The 8,829-nt window shown below is 40.1% G+C and overlaps 1 protein-coding gene across 1 annotated transcript in view; it reads left to right on the forward strand.

Annotated features, from left to right (window-relative positions):
* Positions 1-3,907, forward strand: part of avl9 (AVL9 homolog (S. cerevisiase)) — a gene marked incomplete at its 5' end in the record, with an annotated part of 15,641 nt that extends 11,734 nt beyond the window's left edge. Inside the window, 2 exons of the mRNA XM_008297661.1 lie at positions 1,458-1,546; positions 2,947-3,907. Coding sequence (XP_008295883.1) covers positions 1,458-1,546; positions 2,947-3,083 — 226 coding nt within the window. The remainder of the gene's footprint in view (positions 1-1,457; positions 1,547-2,946) is intronic.
* Between the last annotated feature and the right edge of the window lie 4,922 nt (positions 3,908-8,829).

Below are 8,829 nucleotides of genomic sequence, written 5' to 3' on the forward strand. Positions count from 1 at the left end.
TTTAAGCTCAGATTTGGTTAATTATCCCAACAAAACGTCCCACGACAGATTAGTTTAGTCGAATATCTGCCAAGTCTTTATGGTTTTACTGTGTCAGGCGCTGATAAATGGGATAAATTTGGCATTTTTTTTAGAAAAAAAGTTGACTTTGAAGCCCATCAGTGGGTTTTGGGGTTCAGAGTGTTCAAGTTAGAAGCCTCTATAGATTTGTTTATAATCAATTATGTTATAAATAATCAAACATTATAAATACGACAAACTAAAACAAGATCCAACATCAATGGAAGAGATTTTTAATTAGAATTAAAGCTTTTCATAACAAAATGATGGAGTTTAAGGCAGAAAACTAAAAAGACGACTAATGACGTTTCTGTTAAATTGCTAATTATTCACAAATAATCGAATTATAAGGGAAAAAAAACAGGTGTCACATTAATGTTGTGCACTTTTTATGCTCTTTGTGACTTTCATGCTTTTATATTTACTTCTTTTATTTAGTTTTTTGTATTTCCGACATTAAAAGAAAGTCCTAAAAGTCTCTAAAATAAAATATTTTGTTATTTGGAGCTGCTGCTGAGGATCATCGTCACCGTTAATCATTTTCTCGTTAAATCGATGAGCTGCTCGGTCTGTGAAACGTCAGAAAATGGTGAAAAAATGTGAGTTTCTTTTGTCCACGACCCAAAGTTTACTGTCAGAGGAGAAGAAGAAAGCAGAAAAAGTTCACTTTGACGAGGCCAGAATCAGAAAAACTACATAAACTGATTAATTAATTATAAGAGTAGTTAATTAAATGGTGGATAAATGGAATAACCGCTGCAGCTCTGAGGTTAAGAACACAACAACAGCTCCACAAATCAGCCATAAAACAGGCGACAGTCGAGTGTAAACATGAAGAACAAGCGGCTGGAATGAGCTGCAGACGGGGTTAAATGAGTTCAGCTCAGATGTTTAATCTTCCTGCTTTTATTCCCCGTTCGCCACCTTCAGCTCTCACACGGGTTTATTTTGGGCGTCTCATTAGAGGTCTGCGAGTGACGGACGCCTGCAGCTGCCGACTCGTATCTCCATCGTCTTTCTAACAACGCCGCTGTTTGCCCAGATGATGCGGGAGCGAGATTCCTGCTGAATGTCAGGTCAGCGGGGATCCTCATGAAGGCCTGGGCTCTGATAAAGCCGCCCGGGCCGCATTTAGCCCCACATTTGTTGTGAAACGTAGCCGCCCCGCTTCCGCCCCGGGGTCAGCTCGGACCGCCGGACCCGCCACCTGCTCGGCCGGTTGCGTAACCCCCCCGCTAACAGGTCGGCGCCACATTCAGCAGCAGCACTTTTTCTGTAGTTTGTTTCCTGGAAAGTGAGGAAGAATTCCTGCAATGTGGCGCCGTGGACGGGGGAAGGTGAAGGAGGTGTTCTCCGCCGGTTCATGAGCCTTTTTTTGTTTTTTTTTGTCCCTACAGCTCGGTGCAGAACAGCGAGAGAGGGAAGAAGATCGGAAACGCCATGATGACCACCAGCCGCAGCGTCGTCCAGACCGGGAAGGCCGTGGGTAAGACCGCAAGACCAGGATCAGGCTGTGGCTTGTTTGTTCATTCTGACCCCAAAAACGTGACTCAGATGTGATCTAAAGCACCTTTACCTCTAACTTTACCCAAAAAGAAAACATTCTGCTGTTGAATAGGTTAAGATTTAACCTTCTGAGCATCTTATATTTTAAATTGCATTTATCAGAAGCAGGAGCCACAGTAAGATCTTCAACTTTCTGATGGTTCTTGAGCTTTTTTATCAGGAAACTCAACCAAATCTAAGCTTATAATTGTGATATTTCGTTTAAAAAATCACCCAAACTGCATAAACAAACTATTTGCTCGAAGCAGATTGTATAAAAAGCAATAAACTCTGTTTATTAAACCATTTATCAGAGCCAGAAACTGCAAAAACAGACTGAATCGTCTTATTTGATCTGGTTCTTGGACTATTTATCAGGAATCTTCACCAAATCTAAGCTTAGTTTTATTATATTTCTTACAAATTACTTTATTTTGCAAGCAAAAAATTCTACAAAACATGCAGGTTGTGTTTAAAGAGTTGCCAAAATGACACCATTTATCGAGAAACTTCACCAATTCTAAGCTTAACATTGTGATATTTCATTAAAATCACTGCATGCCTTATTTAAATAATTTACAAAAAAATAAATCATGTTCTCTCACCAGATTCTGTAAAAAACTAAAAATGTGTGTTATATTTAAATAGTTGCCAAATTTACACCACTTATCAGAGCCAGAAGATGCAAACTTTCCCAAATCTAAGCTTAACCTGCATGTCTCATTTAAAACTGAGCCAAAAGTTGTCATAATTACCCCATTTATCAGAGCTGGAAAGAGTCAAAACAGAAACATTAATCAGATTTTTATCTCTCCATGAGTCCTTGAACCAATGAGACATGCTGTTCCATCAGATAACTGGACTAAATCTAAACTTAAATTAACTAGATTTCATCCAAATCACTTCATACCATTAAAAAAATACCAAAAATGAACCAGATTCTGCAAAAAAGCAACTTCAGATTCTTTCTTCTCAGCTCATCAGAGAGGACGTGATTGACGTGGCTGCAACTGACAATCATAAGACACAAAGTAGTTTTGGGCTGAACTGCAGGCTGTGTAACGCACGAGTTTAGGAACTAGATGTTGAAATATCTAGAGCGTGTGGAGTCACCATGTTGTTGTTTTTCTGGTGTTGGTTCCACCTGTAGGACAAATGCTGGAAATATTCTTTTTTTTTGGGCAAAATAAATAAAGAAATGAACCTTAAACTCATTCTACCTGCGTAATACAGCACAGAGTATGTTTTATTCGTCTCTACTCCTACACATGGTTGTGCTGTTTCCATAGAGCTGCAAAAGAGACGTTCATAAAGATAAAAACCTTTGTCTCCGTCTCTCAGGTCAGTCGGTGGGCGGAGCGTTGACCAGCGCCAAGTCGGCCATGTCGTCCTGGTTCTCCACGCTGGCCCAGCCGCCGCCGGTCACCGGCCCGGCCGACCCGGCCGACCCTGAACCCGCCGCCGAGGTCAAACCGTGACGGACGGCGCTCCAGGAACCCCCCAGTGACTCCGTTTCTGTCTCCTCTGACTGTGAGGGCCGGACGAGTGGCCAGAGCTGGTTTTGTGAAGGACGCGAGCAGAAAAAAAAAATCTTTCCTCAAAATCCAATGAAACCCAAACAGCCGGCGCCGGTCCCTGATGGGAGACTCGTGGGCTTTTCCCAGCATCCCATAAGCGGGATGGACAGCGAGGCGGCCCTGCTGCTGTGTTCACTGTACAGTCCATATCCACTGTGAGGCAGAGACTGCCGCCGCTTTCGATCAAATCCAGAACCTTCAGCGGGCTGCGATGCGTCCGACCGACCGACCGCCTGCTTCTCTCTGCTGCATTGCTGGAAGCTTCCCCGAGAGACGCTAAGACGCCGTCTCTGGGTTTTGCGGCGTCACTCTTTGCTGCATATTTATACAGTTTGTCTATTGCTGAGAAACGATGTTGTGTAACGAGTATCTGTGTCGCGGGATTTGACAGAAAAGCATGAGCTGCGGCACCTTGACAGTTTTAATGGTTTAGATTTTAAATCCATCCTTGGCTCATGTTTGTCGACGCCTCCGTAGCAACGCTGTGGTTGTCGTGGTAACAGCGTGAAGTCCTTTGTGCGGTTTAATTTCAGTAAATGCATGTTGACTGACTGCTTCTGCCAATAACGATCATTTTCATTTGTGTTCATCTGTTTTGTTTTTTTTTTTTAGTCTCAAACTGTTTGAAAATTGAGCAAAAAGTCATTTTGAAAACTGACAAAATGTTGCTAACGTCAAGTCAAAGATGTAATTTAAGACGTCAATAAACGGTTAAACAGGTTTAAGTTATGGTTTAGTGTCCAATCAATAAAAATACAGGTAGATGAATAATTAAATGTAAGACTGGTACAGATGGAAAGCAAAACAAAAGCATGTTAGCGTCACTAAAGCCTTTTAGCTAGCTAGAAAACCCTAAGAATTGAGCTACAAATGCTACTTTTTTAGCTTTCTTTGGGTGAAATTAGGAGAAAAGTACCATTAAATCAGTCACGTAGTTGAAAGAATAACTCTGTAAAATCCAACATTTATCTCCAAGGAGGTTTAGAAGAACAGAGATAGTGTTAGCTCTCTGGCTAACGTGCTTTAGCTGCAGTAAACACAATGGTTTCTATTACAGGCACTAATTAGTGCAGTTAGAAGACAAAAGCTAGCTTCAGTACAGTAGCTAATATGTAATCTATCAGTTACAGGAACATTTTGGAATATTTTTACCTCATGAATGTAGCTCTCGGTGTCGTGCTAACTCTTAGCATCCAGACAGGGAAGATCTCCATGTGTCCACTGATGATGATGACCGCTGATGTCCACAATGGCTCCAAAATGGTTAAGAACAACCTAAAAATGGTCCAAAATGGCTTAAAACGTGTCCAAAAGTAGCTAAAAACTGTAGACAGTGACATTAAAAAATGTCCACAATGGCTGAATGTTTTAAAATGTTTTACACACCAGCAAAACGTCTGTTCCAGGCGACTCCTAAACTTGGATAAGATGCTAAACCCTGAATGGCTACAACGGACACAAAGAAGAGCGTTAGCAACGTTAGCATGACACAGTGATCTGAAATAACCTGGAGTTCTTCTCTCAGCTAGCTATGTAGCTGCAGAAAGAAGAAAAATATGATAAATGTGGGTTGTGGGAAATAATAAGGACAATAAAATTAGCAAAATGAACGAGGTTAAAAACAATTTATAGTGAACAATAAACAGCAGAGTAAAATGACTTAAGGGTTGAGCTTTTTTTTTTTTAAATCAACTAATTAGTGGTTAAAAGAAAGGTTTTAGCTTGTATATTTGCTTTTACACTTAATTTTACTAATATAATTACCAGAATGTTTATTTATGTATTCAGTTATATGGTTTGCTTGTCAGCTCGTTTACAAAATGTCATCAATAAGATAAAATATAGAATCTGGTGTCAATGAAGTCACTTTGTTAGCATTAGCTTGGTGGCTAAACATATTTCAGCTTCCTTTAAAAGAGTTTTAGTGGCTAAAAGAGTGAAATAACAACAGTAGGTGAATGATTAAAATTCAGTTTCAAATTTTAGCTTCAGCTTGGTAGCTAGCTTAAAGGCTAAACAACCTGTGTCAGCTTGGTAGGCTAACTGAGCTAGCTGGTTAGCTGGCTACCTAGCTAGCTCAGTTTCAGAAAATTACAATTTTGTGTGGAAAAGTAGTTTACAGTGTGCGAAGAACACAAAAATTAGCAAAATTAACAAGTTATCAAATGAAATGAGCGACAGAACAATAAACAGCAGAGTAAAATGTAATTGGATTTAGCTTTATGGTCAGCAAATTAGACGTTTTCACATTTAATATTTGTTATTTAAGTAACGATATTACTTTTATTTATGTATTCAGAGACATTTTTCTACTTTTCTCTCTTTTATTAACACATTCTGTCAGTTTTACTCAATTTAAAATAAGAATATTTGGCATTTTCCTGAAAACAACTCATCAAAAATTGCTCATAATTTAATTTATTGTTGTATTATTCAGTTTATTGTTGCAGTCTTGACTTCTTTTTTTAGTTTTTTGAGCTTCTCTTTGTAAAAAAAAAACAAAACACTACAAAACGCTGTTACTGAAACAACCACAGTGTTGTTACAGACGTCCTTGTGAATCTTAATGCCTGATCTTGCGTGATGTAAAAACAAAAAACTAAAAACAAACCTCCCTGAACTATGAAGGAACCTGCACCCCGCTGTGTGTAACCGGGTGTTATTAACCCTCACCCAGGCCTTTTTCTACTCCGCTGTCTACATATACATACATACATATATATATATATATATTTGGAGAACTATATTTAGTAAAACTGAAGATAGTTTAAAGGCAGATAACTTATTTATTTGTTGTGTAGCTTCATAAACATCCATGTTTCAACACTGGATCCAGTTCTGACCCGTGGACCACTGTGTGTTCTCCTGACGTGGACCTTCTTCCTCGTAGAACTGTGACGTCGAGGTGCTTCAGGACCTTTTCCCTCCGTGCTACTGTTATTCCACCACCGTTGGATTTAAAGCGGTCCAGTGAGCATGCTCTGTCCGGTCCGGTGTTACAGCTGTAGTGTTTGTTTTCATGCTTTTAAAAACCTTCGAATCACTTTTCATTTCTGGATGATAAAATATCAGCTTCTCGGAGCTGCTTTTTGTTTTTTTAAACCCTCTAATGGTATATTTTCCTTTTATTTTTTTGTATTTAAAAGTATATGAATGTATTGTGGATCCAGATTTGCAGAATATTTTTCTTGACAGATGCTTTTAACGTACGGGAGAAGAAAGTGATATATGATATTATATTGCTGTATTAAAAAAAACAAAGAATATAAAGAAATGCAGACGTTTGTTTTCCGTGCGGGAGCAGAATGTAGGTCAGACTGGTGGTGAATGTGCGTTTGTGGAGGGGCTGTTGTTGTGTCGGTGCCACGTGTCGGGACAAAAACTCACCCATGTGTTGTCCCACAACTATTCAGCAGCATCACAGGAACTCGTGGACTCGGCGACCTCGCGGGCGGCTTTGACTCGAGCCGAGCAGGAATTCACACCCAGCGGTCCTGACCGACCGACAGACGGACTGATTTTATCATTAAAATGTCAGAAACTCCAAAGTAGAGCCCAGTTTTAATCAGCGAGTGTTTTTAGAAAACAGGATTTTTGTGTTTTTAGTTTGAAACCCTGTTTTTGGGGGCTGATTTCAGGACGTTTTACATTCCCAGAGCGCGTCAAATGTAATTTTTTGCTCGAAAAACAACCAAATAGATCATCTGGAAGAGCAAAAACACATCAAACCACATTTAGACGTCAAACTCTTTCACAAAACCTTGAGTTCATTCAACAAAAGAAGCCAAAATATTGTCTGGGTGAAAGACGAACACTCAGAAGCTTATTGACGAGTTGTTTTTGAGACAAATTAAATGCGTTGGCTTTAGAATTAAGCTTATTTCTACTAGAAAACAGCAGCACTGGATAACGTTTGAGTATCTGCACATCAGAGCATTTAGATGACAAATTCTTGTGTCTTTTCTTCAGATTAATGTCAGGTTTTGTGCATAATAGTTTTGTAACCGTCATGTTTGACCAGTTTTCAGGATGAAACCAACAAAAAAACATCAGGAACCCAGAGTAGTGGACTTGGGTCAAGACCAGGTGAGCATGGGCCTGAACTACGCAGCAGGATTTGGGGTTATCGAGGTAACTTCAGGTTAAATCCTGGGTTTTTGGTCCTACGACGGTGGTTCACTTCTTACCGGGGTATATCACCATAGTAACGTACACTGAACGGCTAACCAGGAAGGTATGTTGGAGGTTGAGATCACTGGTATATAAACATCTCCACTGAAAATCAGTTCTCACCCGTAAAACTTCAGAAGGATTAGAAAATGAAGCCGCTCGTCTCATGTGCACGCGCTCAGATCAGACAAACCTGAGTTGACTTACCGAGTTGATAACCACCATCGTAGGACCGGTTGTGAAGCCGGACCTCTGAAACACATCCTGGCTTCGTAGTCCAGGCCCCATGAAAGCTAGTTTGACCAAAATCAGTCCCTGATGACAAAGTGACATCAACATGACTCAACCAAACCATCGCTCTGGTCGGAATGAGATGTTTAGCAAACGTTTGGTTGGACGAAAACATTGATAATCAACGAAAAGTGGTCAGAATTGTTGCACAAGATAAAATAAATTAAAGTTTTACTGTGTCGCAGGTTGAAGATGTGAGAATAATCGGATATAAAACATGCTCTGAATCTATTTTCTTTCTTAATAATGAACGTGTGCGAGGATTTGGGGCTCATTTTTTCCAATCCGGAAACACACTTTCGTAAAAACATAAAAAATGTAAATAACTTCTTCAACAAAAAGAAAAGTCAAACAAATCTGCTTTTTGTTTTCCTTTTAAACCTTTTTCAAACAAACCTCAACAATAAAACAACACCAGAAAAAGGACCAACACCCGACGTACGTCTCAACAAACCAAGCGGTGAGTCGGTTTCAGGAACGTTTTTGGTATGTTTTTTAATAAATTAACGTTCATTCAAAATACAGTGCCAAAGGAATATGATGCAGCCAAACATGCTAGTAAGGTTTGTCATGAAGCACCTGTGCTCATGTTTTTAAAGGTAGGAGGAAGACCCCTCCCCCCCCCCCCGCCCCGCCCCGCCCCCCCTCCACTACTGCTAGTGGTTGCCGGGACGATTTTCAACAGCCCTGGCCCCGCCCCCCTCTCCTCTCACAACCAATCAGCAGCAAGAATCCTCAATATTCACTCAGAAAAAGAAAATTAAATCCGATAGGAAAATGGATATTCTACCCAACAATCACACTACAGTAATGTCTGATATTAAATTAAAAAAAGACACTAATACAAAATAGACCTGGTTATTTTCCCCACTAGAACAGTTGTCTTTTAAACATATGAAAAATATATATTTTATTATATATATATTTCAGCAGCTTGGAAATAAAAAAAAAAGAAAAAAAATGCATGAGCCTGAAAATTTGTACTGCGAGTCATTGTGAGTGTTTTTTTGTTTTTCTTTTTTTTGCCTCGTGGAAACGGTGGCGGCGCTGGATAGAGTGAGGTGTAAACTGCTGGCTGTGTGGAAGACCTGTGTGCAAACAGACGCGAGAACAGGCAAGATGGAGGCCGGAGAGCGGCGGCGGGAAGGCGGGCGGCGGGCGGCTGGACCTGCAGCCGCCCTCGTCT

Source organism: Stegastes partitus, unplaced genomic scaffold (assembly GCF_000690725.1).
Source record: "Stegastes partitus isolate 25-593 unplaced genomic scaffold, Stegastes_partitus-1.0.2 Scaffold1233, whole genome shotgun sequence".
NCBI lineage: Eukaryota > Metazoa > Chordata > Actinopteri > Pomacentridae > Stegastes > Stegastes partitus.